The sequence below is a fragment of the Crocodylus siamensis genome, chromosome 2, assembly GCF_052110815.1.
Source record: "Crocodylus siamensis isolate JL-2025a chromosome 2, ASM5211081v1, whole genome shotgun sequence".
Lineage (NCBI taxonomy): Eukaryota > Metazoa > Chordata > Crocodylia > Crocodylidae > Crocodylus > Crocodylus siamensis.
This window is the reverse complement of record NC_143396.1, coordinates 248,175,823-248,196,742: the sequence shown is the minus strand read 5'-3', so window position 1 is coordinate 248,196,742 and position 20,920 is coordinate 248,175,823. Positions and strand designations below refer to the sequence as shown.

At 42.5% G+C, this 20,920-nt stretch overlaps 1 protein-coding gene across 3 annotated transcripts in view; it reads left to right on the top strand.

The window, feature by feature from the left end:
- Positions 1 to 200: 200 nt before the first annotated feature.
- Positions 201 to 20,920, top strand: part of SNX6 (sorting nexin 6) — a 48,163-nt gene continuing 27,443 nt past the window's right edge. The window contains exons 1-8 of one of the 3 annotated variants that reach the window (XM_090033589.1): positions 201 to 298; positions 432 to 479; positions 8,597 to 8,701; positions 10,128 to 10,238; positions 11,900 to 12,021; positions 14,250 to 14,373; positions 15,776 to 15,871; positions 17,866 to 17,971. In XM_090033589.1, the coding sequence (XP_089889715.1) occupies positions 293 to 298; positions 432 to 479; positions 8,597 to 8,701; positions 10,128 to 10,238; positions 11,900 to 12,021; positions 14,250 to 14,373; positions 15,776 to 15,871; positions 17,866 to 17,971 (718 nt within the window). In that variant the 5' untranslated portion in view covers positions 201 to 292. Of the gene's footprint in view, positions 299 to 428; positions 480 to 8,596; positions 8,702 to 10,127; positions 10,239 to 11,899; positions 12,022 to 14,249; positions 14,374 to 15,775; positions 15,872 to 17,865; positions 17,972 to 20,920 lie in introns of those variants that run through there. The other 2 variants (XM_090033590.1, XM_090033591.1) reach the window with 2 other exon arrangements.

Sequence of the window (20,920 nt, the reverse complement as noted above, 5' to 3'; positions counted from 1 at the left end):
GCCCGCTGCAGGCCCCGCGCCCCGGGGGCCTCGGGAAAGCCCTGGGCCGCGCGCGACTCCCTCTGCCCCAGGGCCCCGCTGACTCCCGGCGGCAGCGGCTCTCCCCGGGCCGCGGAGGTAGAGCAGGGTTGGCGCATGCCACCGGGCCCGGAGGAGCCGAGCGGGAAGCGAGGCCCAGGTCAGCCAGGTGCGCAGTACCTCCCCCGGCCCGACCCCGATCCCGCCCCCGCCCCGCCCGGCCCGGCCCGGCCCGGCGCGGCCCGGAGGCGGGGCCTGCGCGCGGGGAGCAGCCATGATGGTGGGTGTCCGGCGGCTGCGGGCGCGGGGCGGGACTGGGCGCGGGCGCGGGGCCTGGGGCGGTGGGGCCGGGGCTGGGCACTAATCTGTGCGCTTTGTTCCCCCCATGCGCGCCCGCGGCCCCGGCGGAGCAGGAAGGCTCGGACGACGGCCCCGATTTCCTCTCGGAGGAGGACCGCGGGGTAAGTGCCGTCGCGGGGGCCCGGGCGTACGGGGCGGGGGCGGGCTCTGGCCGGTCCCAGCTGCTGCGCCCCCCCCCCCCCACTCTGCCCCTGCCCGGACTCCCTGAGATTGCCTGTGGACCCCAGTCCCCACCCAAAGCCAGGGCCCGGGGCCTGGGCACTAGTTCAGAGCCGTGCCCAGGGCACAGCCGCTGGCCAGGCTGGGCAGTGCCACTGGGACATGGTGTGGCTCAGCCTCGGTCCCTTCCTTTCTTATCACCCTTGAAGAAGCAGGCTTTCTGCTTCTTCAAACCAATTTAGCCCCGTGACACCCATTAAGTGGATGCACTTACATTGGTATCAACCTTGTTAGTGTTGATTCACTTTTGGCAGGGCCCTAGGAAAGATTGACCTTCACCCACCAAGTTGGTTTAAGGTGTAAATCAGAGGGGAAAATGAGGCATAGGCTGGAGGTGAGCTCACCCAGCAGAAACTAGGCCAATTGGGCCTGTCTTTTTGGCACCACTTTAGCCCTGTCCTGGTTTAGTGCCACTCCAGTCCCCTTCCTCTGCCTGATCTGCCTCTTTGCTATCCGCTCACTGCCCTTCTTGCCACTGTGCTGCCTGTCCCCTTTCCGGCATGTTGTGCAGCACACACGGGCTGCCCGTGCCACTTTTGGTGTCCATGCCACGGGTTGGTCACCCGTGAGCTAGACAGAGCCCCTGAAGACTAAGAACTCATTTGGTAAATGATGCTGAGGTTTTGAAATGCCCTGTTGATGGTAGAAAGCATTTTGCAGGCTGTGTGTTTGAGGCTTCAGGCATAAAGTTTGAAGTGTGCTGACTGGGGGTTTTTCAAGTGAGGGATGAGTCATTTTGACCATTAATATTTGTACATGATATGACTTAATTGCATTTTATTCTATACCAATCCCTAGGAGGTCAAGAAGGAGGGGTGTGTTGTCTGCATTGTGTTATTGGTCAAGGGCATTCTGGAGCTTTTGCCATATATAATTCCTATTTAAGAATACAGAATAAAGAGGAAAGGGTAGGTGAGGAGCATGACCTTTCCAGTGGACGCTTGTGGTGCCAAGTACTGCAGAATCTTTTGATATCAGAGAGACTGATTTCTTAATTGTGTCCATTAGATTTAGGCTCTAGAGCAGTGATTCTCAAGCAGAGCGCCACCGGGTGCCCCACAATGTTAGCATTGTTAGATGTGCAAACATGAGTCAGAAGATAAACTCAAAGTTTTCACGTGGGAATCCATAGTGTTGAAAACCTGTCCTGTTGTGGCCTTTCTGAGTTCTTTGTAACAGATTAATTGCTCTAGTATTTTTTGTGTTCCAAAAAAAATAGAGTGAAAACTAAGAATTGGCATTTTCCAAGGGGTGCCTTAAGTCTAAAAATGGTGGGACCTACTGCACTGGGGACAGGATTGTATTTGAAACGTATAGATAAGTTGTTTTTAGTTTTGGGTTGGGTTTTTTTTGTGAAGTATTCAATAATGGTTACCACTACAAGAAAATTCTTATCTTTATATATCAGTACTCTGTTCTTTTATAGAAAAACCTTATGTTTTCTTGCTACTAAAGCTATGAATACCTTTGGTAATAAAAAAATCTTAATTAACTGTACTGCTTGTGCTACTGAGCAAATTAGCTGGCCAAGAGCTATCTCTTTCATTTCCTCCAATATCCAGTGCTAATAACACAATCTCTTCACTTCCTCTTGTGTTTCACCTGCTGTTCCTGTTTCTAGTGATGTTTTTCTTTGCCCTATTATTGTAAATTTCCATGAGTAACTGACAGGCCTGGGCTCTACAGGTTTTTGGTAGTGACCAATAAGGTAAGCACACTCAAAGTAGAAGAGGGAAGCTGTTATAAATGACTCCAATTATGATTTTGTCTTTAGAACAGTATTGGCATTTCTTGGTAGCAGGAAAGCCCTACCCCCCTCTCCAGTGTTTTCATAAATAGATATTTCCCTAGTTCTGGGTTGAGTATATTTTTCTTCCTGTACTTGTGCTAAAGAGACTAGCTTAACCTCTTCATTTTTACCACAAGGCAACATAATGACCTTTGATTTGGCTAATTGACTTCTGAAGTGGGTAGATTTCCTTTCCACTCTAGATAAGGGTGATTTCTTGTTCACACCAAAATTACATTCTCTGCGAGCTATAAATATGTTGTATTTAGCCATTGAGGTGATAGGATCAGATGGGGAAGAAAAAAACAGGTGTCTGTTGATACCATAGATCAGGGGCTGGCCGTGTTTTTGGCCAGAGCGCTGAAAACACCCCGGCCTCCACCCATGCTTCAACTTAGCATGCCAGAGACAGGGGAGCCACAAGGGGCCCGATACTCATTGCTGGCAGTGGGTGTGTGCGTACCTCAGGGCAGACGGCAGGAGAGGAGCTGGGGTTGTGCTGCTTCGGGCTCTTCCCTGCTGTGGGCTGTGAGGCGTGCTTGCACCCACTGCTGTCACAGAGCCGGTGCCAGGAATCTGGAACCTGGTGCAGCTGTTTGCAACTTGCCTCCCTGCTGCAACTTCCCAAAGCTTGGGTCAGCGGTAACAGAGAGCCCCAAGGCTGCAAATGGCTGTGCTGGGCTCTGCAGCCTTGGCATTGGCTCTGTGGTGGTGGCTGCTATGTGTGCACTTCAGGATGCGCAGCTGGGAATGGGCCCGGGGCAGCGCAACCTTAGCCCCTCCTCTGCCATTCACTCCAAGGTGCGCATGTTGCTGCTGGTGGCATGGAACTTGGCCAAGGGCTCTGGAGCCTGGCACGGCTGTTTGTAGCCTTCCAGCTGCCTGCCACAGCTGGGATGGACTCTGGGCAGCTGCAACAGGCGACGGGCAGGCTGCAAACAGCTGCATGGGACTCTGTGACACTGGCTCTGTGGTGGCAGTGGTGGCACATGCACCTCAGGATGGATGGCAGGGGAGGGGCCAGGGTTGTGCAGCCCCAGGTCCCTTCCTGACCACGCACCTGGAGGCACGTGCATAGCTACTGCACGTGCATGGAGCTGATGCCAGGGCTGTGGAGCCCCATGCAACTGTTTGCAGCTTCCCAGCTGTAGCCAGCCCAGGCTTTGGGCAGCTGCTGCCTGCCACAGAGCCTGGGCTGCTTGCAGCAGAGCTTGTAGCCTCCTGGCCATCGGGCTCCGTGGCTGGTGACAGCTGCCCAGAGCCTGAGCCAGCTGTGATGTGCTGAGGAAAATGGCCTCATGTGCCATGCTCTGGGACCTGTGCCACGGGTTGCCAATCCCTGCCATACAGCATGATTCTCAAACTGTTAAGTAAATCACCACTTGGAAACTTTTCTGATGGCTTGTTATATGGATCATTTAAGAACAAAATTTGGGGAGTTACGGTTGTGGTCCATGACTGGATTTCATTATAAATTGTTCTTCATAAATAGGCATTTGCAAAAACCACTTCCTAAATTGTAGCAGCACAAAATTGCTGTACTTGTTAAACATCCTTTGCGTAGTAGAATTTCTACTTGTAATGGCATTTTTGGACATTTTTATGTATACAGAAATGTGTGCAAGACAAGTCTAGTATGGTTTTTTGCTGACTGTGTTTCTTTTTAAATGTTACTAATTGCAGTTTAAAAAAAACTAATCTAGTACAGGCAACCCCGCTTAGTGCTTTTAATTGGTTCCTGAAGAACTGAGCGTTAACTGAAAGTGAAAGTATTTGATGACCCAAGATGGCGACTGCAATTGTTTTTAATGACCCAAGATGGCAACCGCGAGCATTATATTGAAACTTGCTGAGCGCTAAGTGAAATCAGGTATCAATTTAAAAACGAGCCTTATAGCTAAACAGCACTAAGCAAAACAGCATTAAGTGGGGTTGCTTGTACTTGTTTCACTTAAATCGTGAGCAGAAGTCTTTCCATAGGGTTTATAAGATTATGACATCTAATGACCTTTCCTTGACAAATGTCATTGCCTATTCGTTTCCCTTTTCTCTTTCTGCTCCTCCCACTAAGCTTTGAGTGCTTCTTGGAGAAGGGTTCATCTTGAATTTTTGGAAGGAGCTGAACATTTGGTAGGCATTGGTATTGGTCTCTGCTGTGCCAAGTTCCTTCAGTATTGTGCAAGATGGTACTGTACTTCAGGCAATTTTCAGGTCCAGTTCCATCTCTCTAACATACCTCAACAACAGTTAATCTTACTTTGGGTTTCCACATCATATTTGGGTTGCTTCAAAGATTACTTTTTTTTTTTTTGGGCATAGTTTATCAGTTGGTTTTTATATTGTGATTTCTCTAATGGCATATATTGCTCTATGGGGAGCTGTGCATGGGTATGCTGCATTAATATGAAGTGTAGAATTGATGGCTGCTTGCAGATGTTAAAAAAGAAAAACAAAAAAACACCCCAACAACAAAAAACCAGCAACGCCAAAATGGCACTTTACTGTAAACTCATTGCGCTCCCATGATGAGCCCAGCACAACTAATGTACTGCCCAGAAGAGGCAGTACATTAGTTGGACCTGACTTGCCTGACAACTGTATAGATTGGGTGCCTTAGTGGGGCTTTTTGGTGCTTTTATTGAATAGCTGATTGATTCAGCCTTAGATAAAAGCACCAAAAAGCCCTGCTGAAGCGCCCAATCTATACAGACACTGCGGAGCCAGGCTGAGCTAACATGCTGCTGCTTCTAGTAAAACCCTTTTTTTTTAAATGTCTGCAAGCAGTTGATGTGTGCAGCTTGGTATAATTGCATGCAGTCTTTCTTCCCATCTCTGCCCCTCCCCCTCCCATAAAACCCCAAACCAGACATTTCAGGCTTTGACAGCCGGTTGACTCACACTGTCACTTAAACTAGACGTTGGAAGTCTGCACAGTATCCTGGGTTCTTCCTTCTCCTGGCCCTTATTATTGGGAAGCCATCTTTTGAGGTATTTTTCTTCTGAAGTATTGAAAAAGTTGCTTAACTTCAGGACAGTTCCAAGTAATACAGTGAATTTCTGCATGATTCTCAAAAGTCCTTTAACTTTCTCTTCTGTCTTTGATACCTTGTACAGAATGCCTCATTTCCATTGCAAATGAAAATGGTCCCTGTTGCCAGGCAGGCTACATAGCATAATTTAACATATTATTAACCTCCCCAAGATTTATGCAGCAAGTGCATTTTGTAAGGCACGCTGTCCATTGCATATTGTTTTAACATGTTACTTTTGAGGCCTCTTCACTCTGTCTTTAAAATATCAAAGCTTGTTCAAAAAAAGTCTATGGTTGAAGTTATTGATAAATCTATCTGGTGAAACATGGCTTACTGATACTTTTGCATTGTACAAAGCATGTAATGTAACGAAACATTTTAGCTGCCATTGTTTTGAACCTTAAAATCATATTGCTGCACTGTTTTTAGTTTTGTGTATGGGGGGAAATGGTGAACGAAAGCAAGACATGCTAATATAGGTTTACTTTCTTAATTTTTGCTCTTTGAAAGGCAGCTTAAAAATATAGAATTTTTACCCATTGTTCTCTGAAACAAAATGATTAACAGATGGTAAAGAGATTACTGTCAGAAAATGCATGTGTTATGAAATGTATAGTGTCACAACAGAAAATATTTTTTGGAGGCATTTTGGGCTTCAAAATCCAGTATAAAAATGCCAGTCAGTTGAACTATTAAGGATAAACTGCCTTCAGGAGATCCTATAAGGGCAAAGAAAATATGACTGTTACATCCAAAAAGGAGGCTTGGATATACCTGTAAATAAAATAATAATTGGTGGTGTAATTAGAGAACAATAAATTAAAATGTTTTAAGTTCACCTAAGTACTTTAAAAAAAAATGCTTGGATGCCTGTTTGTTCCCAGCAATAATGAAGAACAGCACAAGAAACTGACTCCCCCCATCCATAAAATAGATTGTCCACTCCTCTTTACAAATGGATAGTCTCAGAAATACTATCCTACTTTTTCCTTGGTGGGAATGGCCTTTCAACTGCATGCCAGTAAAAGGGACTGTTGTTGGGAAAGCTGAAATTTTTCGTGAGGATGCCAAGATGCTAGTTGGAATATCTTGAAGTAAGAGTGGGGAAAGCTGCCATGTCTTTGGATCCTTTTTTCCTTAATTGTGTTTTCTTTTCTTTTTGTCAGTTTAGAAACTGCAGTAACTTAAGGAAGAACATCTGTTCAGAAGGTTCACAGGCAGACTACACAATGCAAGGGCAGAAGTGACAGGCACTCTCTTCCCATTCTGGTCTTCAGAGCCTGACATTATTTTTATGCCTGCTAAGAGGCTTCTGTGGTGGAGGGAGTTTTGTAAGCTTGAAGTCCCCAACCTGCTCACAGAGGGGTAGGAGTTCTTCCAGTGCAGGTGGAGCATCTGGTCCCCAGTCTGCCATACCCAAATATTTAGCCTAAATCCGTGAAGACATTAAAATAATGGAAAACCTTAATTTAAAAATTGAATTTAGGTTGGTTCCTGATGCACTGGTTTGGAGCCCCAATTGGAACTACTTTACGCATAATCTGCAGAAGACAAGAAAAGAAAGATTGGCATTTATGTTCATTTTTTTTATGCTTCTGCGTTAAGAAAATCTGAAATGTCGTGCTTTTAAAAGATCTCATCTTACTTCACTTTACCAGGATTATAAATGTAAAATCTGGCCTTACTTTGTTGGGGGAGGACTTAGATCAGAGGCAGGCAGTTATTTTGGGTGGAGGGCCACTTAAAAAGGTTTGGTGAGCTTTTTGAGGCCGTGTGGGTAGCTCCACCCCTTGCCCTTCCCCAGGTCACCATCTTGCAACTGGAAGTCCCACCCCGATACCTACTATAACATACTTTAATTTTATTGCAAAAACTAGCCAATTGCCCATCAAGAATGATGGGGGTGCAGGGCGGGGGAGGGGACTGGGATGGAGTGCTGCCACCTAATATCCCATGCTGCTGCTGTTCTGCCTCTTTGCAGGGAGCGGGCTGGGCAACTGGTGTCTCCCAAGTCCGGGGGGGCCACCAGCAGAGGCCAGCAGCTCCCCCACCCTCTGTCCAGTCCATGGTGCGGCTTTAGAATCATGGCGGCACTCCCCCATGCTTGGAGCACTCTAATTGGCTGTTTCTGTCAACCAATCAGAGTGTGAATAAAGCGTTACAGACAGACAGACAGACAGACAGACTTGGGCTTTTATAATATTAGAATATTTTTCTTGTGATTTTGTTTGCATACTGTATATAGAGGTGATTGGATAATAGCTCAAAATTAAATTTTTAGTCTTGCATAGTGTGTGTTGTAGGGTGGGGGGGTTGTGGGGGCATGGTTGTATGTGTGTGGGGCATAGGGTATATTGGGGGGTTGTGTATATGTGGGGAGTTGTAGAGTGGGGTGTGGCTATGTGGAGACTCCCCCCCGCCCCATGGCACAGCAAGCAGCAGGCAGGGACATTTGGGGCACTTGTGCCTGGCTCCGGTGCTGGTGCCCAGTGTTGTGTGGCTCCGGCTAGTGCTGCACATCACAGCAGGCTGGATGAAAGTGCCTGCTGTGCTGGATCTGGCCAGCAGGCCGTATTTTGCCTGCCCCTGATTTAAATACTTTCTCTTCAGTTTCTAAGCCCATAATTAAAGGTCTGGTGTGTTTGATATATAGTTTTGACAAATTACAAAAGGAATTTCTAAATGGTGTGGATAAATTTGTGTATCATAAACAAGCAAAAAGACAAAACTCTAAATCACACCCTGCCCTGGCACCTTTAAAATTGTTTAATCTTATCATGTATTCTTTAAGGGTGTGCGTGTGTGTGTGTTTAAAAAAAAATCTTGAGTTGGTTTAGAATTTGTTGTTGTTACCTCTTTTTAAAATCTGCAGTGGATTTTGCTCTTAACTGCTGGCAGATAGAGAAATAATATTCAATAAATAGGCAAATGCTAGTAGTTGTACACAAGCAAGGAAGTATAGTAAATGAAAGAGATGTACTTTTGTGCTCTACAAGAAATGTATGTTGGGATTTGTTTTCCCACAGGGAGTGTTTTCTAATGCTCATTTGTTCTGTCCATCTATTGCATTCTAAAATTATTTGTCACAGTAGTTATCTCAGCTCTTGTTGATTGGGAAATAAAAAATGAAGTGCTATTTTTATTTTTTGTTAAGGCTAAATTGATTTTCTTTGTTTAGCTTAGAGCCATAAATGTAGATCTTCAGACGGATGCTGCCCTGCAAGTGGATATTTCAGATGCTCTTAGCGAGAGGGACAAAGTGAAGTTCACTGTCCATACCAAGGTAAAATGCAGCATTGCACCCTAAATGAAATTTTCTTCTTCTGGTAATTATAAAAAAAGCATAGCTGCTTGTATAAAGCAAATGTGAAAAAAGAATCTCCCAAACAATTAGGAAATGAGGAAGTAACAATTTGTTATTGAAGGGGCACTATTAGACCTAAAGTAATTGGGAGGGGGCAGTTAGAAAGGCCCAAGCAGACGTGGAACTTAGGCTGGCAACAAAAATTGAAGACAACTAAAAAGTCTTTCTTCAGGTCTATAGCGGGTAAAAAGAGGGTGCAGGTTAGCATAGGAACCCTACAGGACAAACTAGGGCAAGTAGTGATAGATGGTGGGGAGGGGTACTAGGTGGAGCTCTTCAGTGAGCTTTTTGCTTCTGTATTCCTGAACATGGATCAGGACAGATCTCCCGGTTGGATCCTAGACAGGCATAAAAGGGATGCCAGCCCACCAACTGTTTGTGAAGAGGCACTTGAAAGGACTGGATTTATTTAAGTCAGCAGGCCCTACGAGGAGAGGCTACGGGACCTGAACCTGTTCAGCCTCCAAAAGAGAAGGCTGAGGGGGGATCTAGTGGCCTGTTACAAACTAGTCAGAGGGGACCAGCAGGCACTGGGGGAGTCCCTGTTCCCCCGAGCACTCCCAGGAGTGACTAGAGATAACGGTCACAAGCTGGCAGAGGGTAAATTCAGTTTAGACATCAGGACGCACTACTTCACTGTCAGGGCGGCTAGGGTCTGGAACCAACTTCCAAGAGAAGTGGTGCTGGCTCCTGCCCTGGGGGTCTTTAAGAGGAGGTTGACATTCACCTTACTGGGGTCGTTTGACCCCAGTACTTTTTCCTGCCATGGCAGGGGGTCGGACTCGATGATCTGCTCAGGTCCCTTCCGACCCTAGAAACTATGAAACAAAGAAGATTCAAAGTGTATGCAAAAAAAAATTGCTTTTGAAAGGTAAGTTTTAGTTTTTAAAAACTGGCTCCATTTTCTATGTATTACAGTATTCTGTCTTGAGAGTCCCACATTTATATTAATGGATTATTGACATGTTTGCAGTTGGAGCCTTTCCACAGACGCCTGCATTTTTCACTGTGATGTACATTCTATTTCTTTGTTAGTTGTTTCTGTCTTCAGTATAGAGCTGTATTCAGTCTTAGATTTCAATTTCCAAAGCAGTTTCCCAAAACCTCATGTTTTTGTTTGTTTGTTTTCACAGTATGCTTTGGCTTATTTGAGTACATGTTAATACAGTAAAATCAAACTCATATTTTATTTTCAAAAAAGTTTGGGGGAGAAACTGCATCCAGAGTAATAATTTGTTTTTCACAGTTGAAGGAAATTTTACTGTACTTCTATATGAAAGCTATTTTTTGTAATGTAATATTCTTTCACTCTTAAAATAAATAACCCCTCCCCCTTCCTTTGCAGAGTTCTTTACCAAATTTCAAACAAAATGAATTTTCTGTTGTTCGACAACATGAAGAGTTCATCTGGCTTCATGATTCCTTTGTTGAAAATGAAGATTATGCAGGTTACATTGTAAGTATTATGCCCTTTTTATTTTCTGTGTCTAGATCTCTTATGAAAAGTTATTATTTGAAGGCTTGATTAGCAGAAGTACTGAGTATCCATTTCTTCATTTAAAACGAGTGGGAGCTGTGGGTATTCTTTAAGCCCCTCACATTACACCCTCAACTTACTTTAACAATTTTTAGGAATTTCATTGTAGTCTTTCATTGTGTGTACATTTGCATCGTGCTTGTTGTTGTGTTTTTTACTTTTAAGAATTCAGAGCGGCGTAATGTTTTATTTTGTCCTGAGGCAGTTTAGTTTAAAACTTTGAACGCACAGAAAATGGACAGCCTCTGAAACTTGGTGATATTGAGTTAATACTTAACTTACTGCTGTTAAGTTTCAAGTTTCCTTTGTGGCAGAAGGGTGGAGCATTAAGCTTCAAAGTCATTGCTTCTCTCGAATTTTTTGTAGGGAATAGTATACAATGAAATAAGCAGAATCTGTTTTTATGTTGGATTTATTTAAAGGCAAGGGCAAATATGGTCTAGAATACTACAATGAAAACTAATGCACAATTGAGATGGCTTTCCATTTGTGACTTAGTCTAGGCCTTCAGGGAGTGGATGTCCCTAGCATAGTTGCATGATGAAAGTGGCTATTTAAAAAGCAACTAACAATGAGTTACTGTTATAATACAGGAATCTTAGATATTTAACTCGCTAGAGGCTTCTACATTTCATTGAATGCTCTTTTTAAAAACAATGTATAACCGAAAAAACCCCTTTTGTTTTGGTAGTGCCTACAGCATATGTGTTGTGCTCAAATGCATATTGACAACACATTTTTACTTTTCATATTGCATTTTACTCCTTTTTCACAATTAAAAGTTACTTGGAAAATAATATCTCTCTCTCTTAAGATGTTGTAAGCTATATAAATGGAAGTGTCTGACTGGTTTCTTAGCCTTTAAGACCTTCTTTGTATGCGGTAATAGGTTATGGCGAAGTGAAAAGTTTTTCTTAAGAAAGTTCTTTCTGCTTACATGTTTAGACTGGGGGGATAATTTGGTTCATTTACCCTAATATACTTTTTCATAGTAATGCAAGAACGATTTGGCTGAATTCTTCCACATACAGTGTGCATCATAATACAGTTGAAAGCTTAGCTCAAAGTTTACTTACTGTGCTGTTCTTACTTTGTGTTATGTTAACTTCTTTTCCAGTCAATTTATTCTTTAATGCCAACAGTTTAGCTAGCAATAACAGTTCGGCATGTGCAAACCCTGGGAACAGTGACTTTGAGTCCTAGCTTTCCAGAAAATGTATGGAGGATAGTAATTTCATTTTGGAAAATACCTTAGAGAAAACCTCCGAACTGGTTGAATCAAGTTAATTCAGTGAATTAAATGCTGCTTAATTTATATAAGACTGTTGTGAAATCAGAACTTAATTTTTTTAGTAATATGAAAGGAAACCATGACTAGAAAATGAACTATTAGGGCTCTTGTGTTCCACAAATCATTCATAAGGTAAGTCGTCTTCTCCCTAGGTGTGTTAATGGGTTGGGGATGAAGATTTTGGGTCTAAAAATTACAAGCATCTTACTGTATCCTTATTTGAAGGGCTTTAACTTTGACTAAGAAGGTGAGGAATTCAAAAGTACTCCCTGATTGACTCATTTGACAGATCCCACCGGCACCACCCAGGCCTGATTTTGATGCCTCTAGAGAAAAACTACAGAAACTTGGAGAAGGGGAAGGATCGATGACTAAAGAAGAGTTCACCAAGATGAAACAAGAACTGGAAGCGTGCGTACCTATTATTCACTATTGTGTGTGGATTGCAATTCACTTTAAGTGCTCTCTGCTGTCTCATGCTTTTGATCATTTCAACACAGTGATTCCTTCTGGAAGATATAGTTTTGAGTATCCAGACTTACCATATAACTAGTGTTATCTCAGTGATCATGATCAGAACCATCAGGAAAATTGTAGAAATTATTGTCCAGAATGATGGGAATTCTATAGAGGATATACATACTTGCTGAAAACCAAAAGCAAACAACAGTTTGTTCATCAATTCATTTTTTTTTTTTAAAGCAAACAGTAAAAGACGTATTGCATCCCCAGTCTTTTCTGACCTGCATTTTGGTTTTCACTAGGCTGCTTGCATGTTCAATTAATGTTCTTTAGGTAATGCACATTAAATGTACTACCTCCATTGTAAGGTCCTGGAAAAAGGCACAGTAGCTTATTTTAATGTGCATTAGCTAATATATTTTTTTGCAATGCTTTAATGCACATTAATGTGACATGTAGACATGCCCACTATGCACTTATATAGACCTTTCTGTTTCACTGTATTTGGGAACTGAGCTACTTTTGCTAGTAGCAACTGAAAATGCAGATTTTACATTCTTCCTAGCAAATGAAATAGGAGAAGTTGAAGAGCTTGCAAAGCTGTAAAGAAACAGGGGCTTGTACAGTCATAGCTGTCATCAGCTGTTTGTAAGCAGTTGCTGAATGGACATTTGATAATTGCTTGGATTTTTTTTGAGGAGAATCCAGATTTTGCAAAAAAAAATGTGTTTCTTGAAAATAAGGACTCTCCTAGTTGCACAATTTTAAGTGATTGAGAATTTGCTATAGGGCTTAGGCTGTACTATGTGACTTAACATGGAGTACTTTTCTTTTAGTCCTGCTTTTTTCTCTCTTGAGACAACCTCTTTATTCTTTCTTCTGCTTCACTGATTTCATTTCTCAAGTGCATGTTTACACGGCTACCAGACTGCTTCTCTCAAGTACCAAAGTGGTAGGAAGAGAATTTGAAAGTGATTGGCAAAGGGAACTCCATTTGCCAACATCCAACCATTGTGAGCAAGTGTGTTAGTATCATGTTGGCCCAGTGTGCGAAAGAGATGTCATAAGCCAGAAAACTGAAAATTGGCAAAACATAATAAATTTGGAAGAATCTGTGATTTTTCTGGTGGCCCTGATCATGATTCTCTTGTGGTCTGGTTAGGGGCCGGATAACACAGAAACCTTGGGTTTCTTCTACTGCCACCTTCATCCTCTGAATCCTTCTTTTCTGTCTACACTGAATGACTACTACTGTCACAGAGATCAAACACACCCCAACACTGGGCCTGCTGGTTTGCTGGTATGTAAATCTTATCCTTGCACATAGTGGAAGCAAAGAGTGCCAGTTATCATTACATTGTTAATTTGAGGATGGGGAAGAAGGCTTCTTGTAATCTCTCTTCAAGCAACACAACTTAATAAAATTATCCATTTGACTGTAAAACAATCAACTATAGCAGCTTGTTTGTATTGATAAGAATAGATATTCTTCCTCTATAATTCTCTTCATCATAATTCTCAGTTACTCTAAAACTCTGTTGGTTGAACTGGGCAACTGAAAGCTCATCCTGATGAAACTTTCTTTTGGATCTGTGCGCTAAGCTTAACATCTTAATGGTAATTTTAAAGGCAGAAGCAAGGAAAAAAGGCACATAAATTTTATCTGACCTGCTCTATATTCTTTGAAATATGAGCTCAACTAAATTAACAAAATACAAACAAATGAGGTGGGAGCAAACAGATGGAGATGTGAAAGGAAGGATTTTGTAAATAAAGCCATATAGTGACTGGTGTGATAGTCTGCACCTTGTTAATTTTTTGATAATATATGGGAAGCTTAAATTTGGTTACATCTATAATATATTCCCTGTGAATCCAACATGCAGATTTCATTTGAATCCTGCTTTAAAAGACCTATATCTACTCTTTTACTATTTCTGAAGTCTATGTAGTATTGTAAAGGTATGATTTTTTTCATGTTTTAGCATTATTTTTTTTTCATACACACATTGTGTCATATACTGATTTGAAGTGCACTGGGAGCTGGAATAATAACTTAGATACTTCAGCTAACACTTTTTTCTATAGATAAAGACATCTTAATTTTTTCAATAGGCTGAATAGAAATTTAATTGCTTCAGTTGGAAATTTTTAATTTCTTTTTTTGTTGTTTTCAGTGAATATTTGGCAATATTCAAGAAGACGGTTGCAATGCATGAAGTATTCTTGTGCCGTGTGGCAGCACATCCAATTTTGAGAAAGGATTTAAATTTCCATGTCTTCTTGGAATATAATCAGGATGTGAGTATTGGAAGTTGTATCTGTAGTGAGAGTATTCAATTGTACTTTCATGATATGACAGAAATAAATAAGATTTCTCATCTATTCAGGCAATTTACAATGATTCCTTAATACTAAACAAGTTTGGATTTAGAAATTCAATTAGCTAGTTCTGACGGAGTCCTTTCTCCTGCAGCTTGTGAAACTGGTATTCAGGAAGCAACTTGGACTTGTAGCTTGGCTATAAAATAATATTTATGGGAGATTTGGCTCTGTCTCCATAAGGTGCTTTAATTGCCCATTCTCCTAACTGAATTCAGGAAAAATAAAACATGGTGAAACAAATCTTCAGCATAACTGTTACTTTTTTAAAACTCTTTTCAATACTTAGTGGTATTTCTGTTTAAGTCAAGACCTCTGAGAGGAATTTTTTGATTAAGCTCTTTGGTGGGTGAAAGATCCTTTTTTTACTAAAGGGAAACTCTTAAGTAATAACACTTAAATGTTATGCCAGCATGACATGTTTAGAAAACAGAATAATTTAGTGATAAGCCTATACTGTTATATTTAACTAGGGTTGCTATCTTCATCCTGCATACAGTGAGTTGCATTCTAATATTGATATAAAGAAGTTGGTACTTAATATCCACCAGTCTTAAAGGCTAAATTCAGCTTTTGAGATTTACACTATCTAAATACTGATTTCAGCAACTTTTTAATATAACCAAATGAAATATGTCTTGTACTACCTAAACACTGAATCCTTAAAATTGAAAAAGGGATAGACTGAAAGCAAAACAAATCAGTTTAATCAACTGAGTTGTTCAACTAGAACAGTGGATTTCACTTCTCTGGATTATAAATGGTCCCCTCATTGCCTAATGTAGAAATATCAATACTGGTTCAGGAATTCTGAATAAATCTAGAGAGGCTAAATGGACAAGAAGGATGTGGGGAGATTCTGTGGGAGGCTTGAGTTCAGTGGTAGTGAGAAGGAAACTGATTACAAATTTCTGAAGATGATGGAATTGCTGTTGTAAGGAAGAATAGGGGCTTGTTCTAACCTCTTATTGTGTTTGAAAATATGTGTGTAACTGAAGTTACTAGAAAAGAAATGTGAGTGTATGCAAATCAATTTAGTATTTTTTCCCAAACTATAAAGATGCATGTTTTTATAACGCTGCCCCCCAAACTCCTTCCCCCATGTATTAGGTGTTAACTGCCAGTGATCAGAGTCCTTTTAACTACTAAATATAGTAGTATACTTTGCTTGATCTAGATTAGCAAACAGTGGGTCGTTAGATAAAGCGAGACGGACAGTGGAGCTGTGTTGTTTGTTGAAATTTGCTTGTAGTTGTAATGCAGAATTGCTGCTTTTCTTGCCTTTGAACATGCTGACTTGAGATGTGATCTTATCTTTCAGTTGAGTGTTCGTGGAAAAAATAAGAAAGAGAAACTTGAAGACTTCTTTAAAAACATGGTTAAATCAGCAGATGGTGTCATTGTGTCAGGAGTAAAGGTGATTCCTTTCTTGGCTATTTTAACTTTTAATTTTTTTAAACTAATGTATTATAAGTATAAGGTAAGTCTGAAATGGTTACAAAAACAGAGATATACCCTGTGCTCATCAGGTACATTATTACCCTTTTCCTTGGCTATATGTAATTTCAGTTTTGCAAATGTGTCAGTGTTTGTTTGGCAGAGGTAAAGAGATGCAAGTAGGTGGATGTGAGACCCCACAGGCAAAGTTTAAGTGAGTGCCTGGTCAGAAAACTAGTCTCCCTGAAACACCAGCTTATTGAGACAGATAAGTGGTATACTGGGATCACTTTTGTAGGTGTTGTCATTCATGTCCCTCCCCCTTTGACTAGTAGTATTGGAATATTGAGATCCCTTTTTATTTGCTGGAAAAGGGTTCTCCTTCCACCCTCATTACTCCTTTAGAGCTGCTTCACTGCTGCTTACATGAAGCTGTTCTTTTCCCAACTTTATTTGGGTGGAGGGAGCATCTTTGTCCACCTGTGAAAGTGGTACTTACTTTGATTTTGCTTGTAGCTTTCCCAAATAGCAGTGTGAAACATTTCACTACAGTACACTAGTTCTAAATGTAGAAGTGAATTTGACTGCTACTTCGTAAATTTTGCTCTTCATCAGCTTTTCAAACTTGTGAGTAGCTGTAGTCACGGGGGCTATCTGCAAATTCAGGAAGAACATGATGAAGCAATTGGCACTTAGTTAACTTTTGTCAAGATATTCTTGGTTCAGTGTTCATTGCAAATAAAATGCTTCAATAACAGACATTTAAGGTCTGATTAGTTTCTGACTTAGAACCTGACTTAGTTTCTAGTAAAAGTTTCTCACTTGCTACTACAAGTGAGTGAGTGGATATTTCAAGTCCCCTAACTTTCTTAATTGTGTGCTCTTGAATTTTTAAGAGACACCGGACATGGTGAATACAACCATTAATTGATCATGGTGGAAGGGAATCCAAAGGGCAAGGTAGATAACAGCCTTTATTCAAGAAGAAAAATAAAACAGAATAGATGAGTGTCATTTTTCAATCTTGTATGCAAGATTACATTAGGCAAATTTAGTGTTATTTAAAAACATTTTGGCTTCTTCCAATCATTATAGTTATTGTTTTGAAAGTGGTGTAGACCAGAGGTCTGACTAAACCATATTAGCCCTGAGGGCTACTAGGTTGTCATACCAGTTGATGGCACAGGAGTGGTATGGTTGGCATCTTGTCAAACTACCTTTGACACCCCAGCTTGAATGACCCATGTACTGGGTGACCTGAATGATCAGGATCTCAGAGGAGTTCAAGGTTCCTGAAACTACAAGTGACACCATTTGACATCTTTATAAGTAATCCTTCTATGTAGTTAGATACCTGTCTATGAGGGCTTGAGCATACATACAGTTGAGGGATGGGAATAAGTTTAATGAAAGATGACAACTGGTTTGGGTTAGAATGTAGCTGATGACCTAGAGGTGAAAGATACTTCTTGCAAATGAATGAAGAAACTCTCCATTTAAAATCTAAATTCATCCATATGCTCATCTTGACATTGGGATTCTAATGTGTGTGTCTACACGAGATGCTGACTGCGCAGTAGCCTAATAATACTGTGCAGTAGCATACTAGCATTGTCCGTGGTGTGATGTGCTACTGCATAGTATTATGAGGCTACTGTGCAGTAGCATCACTTAAGACGTTTGGTGGTGGTACTGCGCAGTAACTCTGGTTACTGTGCATTTATTTAGTTACTGGATAAATGTGCAATAACCACAATGCAGTAGCATCTCATGTAGACATGTCCACAGAGTCTAAAATATTGCAAGAAAGGCTTCTACTCTTACATCTGTTATTCAACAAGTAATTAAAGAGAAACAAACTTTCCTATGTGGCTTACAAAATGATTGTTTGCAGTGTAAATTATTTAACTTTATGCAGTTGTGGTGATTGCACAGACTTACAAACTAGGAATAAAAGTCTGGTTTGTCTTATAGGATGTAGATGACTTCTTTGAGCATGAAAGGACATTCCTTGTAGAATACCACAACCGAGTCAAAGATGCTTCTGCCAAATCGGACAAAATGACAAGATCGCACAAAAGTGAGTAATTTTTCTTGGTAGAAGCCACATTAGTTCTGCCATATACTAAAAACTTCCTAATGCTTTGGGAAGAGCAATAACCTTCACTTTAGAACATTTCTCACATCCAGGGAATATTAAATTCTCTGACTACAAGCTTTTGTGCAAACAGAAGTAAAAAAAAAAACAAAACCCTAACTTGACATTGCTGTAATGTGTCTTGGGCCCCATCTACATGTGCAGGTAAAGGCACAATGGGATTTAATGTGCGATCCACACCATTGCGCCTCCTGCCATGCCACACATTCATGGTAGAAAGTGTGATTGTGGGATCGTGCATTAGATCCCATTGTGCCTTACTGCCAGTACAGCAAGAAGCAAGCTGCCATGACTAGGATCCCCCCAGCCGAGCGGCTTCCAGCCACAAGGATACTCCATGTACCCCTGCAGCTGGGAGATGCAACTGATGTGATCTCCCAGTCCCAAGGATGTGTGAATAGGATACCCATATATCTCAGATCTTGTAGCCTTTCAGAGTCTGAGCCATTGGAGAAAATTTAAGCAAAAGTCCCAGATTTGTGGGAACCTGAGAGCTGCTTGGTCAGGGTTCTGTGTGTGTGACATGCTGTCCTGCCTGGTCCTGCTCCTGGTTCCTGCAGTGCTAATATACTGGAGACTGTGCATATGTTTGTGTGTGTTTGTGTTGCAGTGGGCAGGGCTGTAACAGTTGTCAGGATGCACTGGACAGCCTGGTGCCTTTTGTCAGTGGACCTAGGGCTGCAGGCTTGAGCCAGGGCTGGAGCACTGGCTAGGCTGAGGGTGCTGAGTGGACTCTGTGCGCCCTGCGCTGACTCAGGGCTCTGGCCCCATTCTGGCACCAGCCTGGCCATGTGCTTCTGGGATGGCCCAGGCCAGCTGCATCACAACCCCCATCCAGAGAGCTCAGCCTGGCCTGGCTGCTCCCAGCCCTAACCGGGGGAGGTGGAGTACAAGGCTGGGGGCTTGCTGTACCTGCCTGGCTCGGGGGCACATGGCCATGATGCAGCTGCAGGGGCCAGGATGGGACTGGAGCTATGAGTTAGCATGGGGCAGACTGAGCCCATGCAGCGCCCCCAGCTTGGCTGGCACCCTAGCCCTGGCCCCAGCCCACAGCCCTGGCTCCAGTGAGACAGGCACCACGCTTCCCAGCATGTGTTGGCCACAGCCCCGGTGAGAAAGACACTGCACTCCTGATGGCTGCTCCGGTCCTGCCTGCTGCCACACACTGCCCTGGCATGTGTGCATGTGCCCCCTGGCCTCCCCATCCTGGATTTCCCTAAAATAATTATGGTCATCCTATGCATGAAGCCTCTTGGGACTGGGAGATTGCAGCTGTGCCCTATGGCTTCCAGGACTGCTAGACTCTGCAGTTGTGGGGTGCTGCTGGGGCCTAGAGTCGGCAGCTGTTGGGGCTGAGAGTCCCTTCAGTTGCAGGACTTCCAGCCCAGTTGAATAGACTGGTTGAAATAAAAATATCCTACTATAATATTGGAGATAGTCTTTGGAGAGATAACTGAAAGCTGAATTTAACTGTTTAACACTTTTTTTTCCCTTGGGAGAATAATTGATTTTAGGATTTGAAATTTGAAGGTGGATTGTACAGGAACTTTCATGACTAAATTGTATCACAAAGCTGTCCCTGACTAGAACAGATTTAGGTGCCCCTACAGTCACCTGGGCCATGCCAAGAATTCATTTCTTTGTTCAGTAGCAAACACTTCAGCTACAGGAAAGCTGAAGTTTGTTTAGTTTTCGTCAACCAAAATGGCAGTAACAAGGGGGTGGAGAGGATTGGAGGACTTTGGAATGCCCAAATTGGGGAAATGCCAGCACTGTTAAGTCTCAAGAGGAGATCCAAATATTCCATTTACTGGTACTATTGGTATGAGCCAGCTTGAAACTTCTGGCAAGTCATGTTTGCTAGAATTGTGTGTACACTTACCTTCTTCTTGTTGTGAATGCCAGGAGTGTAGAGGAGGTGTGGAACTGCTCATCCTTTAGCCTGCTCAGAGTGCAGTGCACTGCTTCCTTCACTGGGTTTTATCCTTTTGTCTTCTGGGGATTTTTGACTGTGAACAGATAAATATGCTTATTTTTTGTAAAGAAACTATTTCAGTGCTTGCATATTATCAAGTGGGGTAAGCTGTCATTGCACTGCTTTACCTGGCATTTACTTCAGTATTGTTTTATTTTTAATTTTATTTCCCTTTTTGTTAGGGTATGTTGACCCAAGTGGCACTGTGGTTGAGGCCACTAGGCAAGTGGTCCTCAACACTTGTACTTCTAGCAACATTTCATAGTTTCATAGAAGTACGGTTGGAGGGGACCTGAGTATATCATTTAGTCCGACCCCATGCCCTAGGCAGAAATGAGTAAAGGGCTCTTATGACCCCTACTAAGTTTAAGCTCAAATGACCCTAGCGAGGTAGTTACCTAGCCTCCTTTTAAAGACCCCTAAGGTAGGAGCCAGCACCACTTCCCTTGGAAGCTGGTTCCAGATCCTGGCCGCCCTGACTGTGAAGTAGTGCCTCCTGATGTCTAGCCTGAACCTGCTCTCAATCAACTTGTGGCTGTTATTTCTTGTTACTCTGGGAGGTGCTCGGGGGGAACAGGGTCTCACCCAATCCCCTCTGGTCACCCCTGATAAGTTTATAGATGGCCACTAGATCCCCTCTCAGCCTTCTCTTGTGAAGGCTGAATAGATTCAGGTCCTTTAGCCTCTCCTCATAGGGCCTGCCCTGCTGCCCCCGATCATGTGAGTGGCCTTCCTCTGCACCCTTTCGATGCTGGCCTCATCCCTCCTGAAGTGCGGCAACCAGAACTGGGCTCAGTACTCCAGCTGTGGCCTGACCAGTGTTGCATAGAGGGGGAAGATCACCTCCTTGGACCTGCTCGAGATGCATCTGTGGATGCATAACAAGCTGCAGTTAG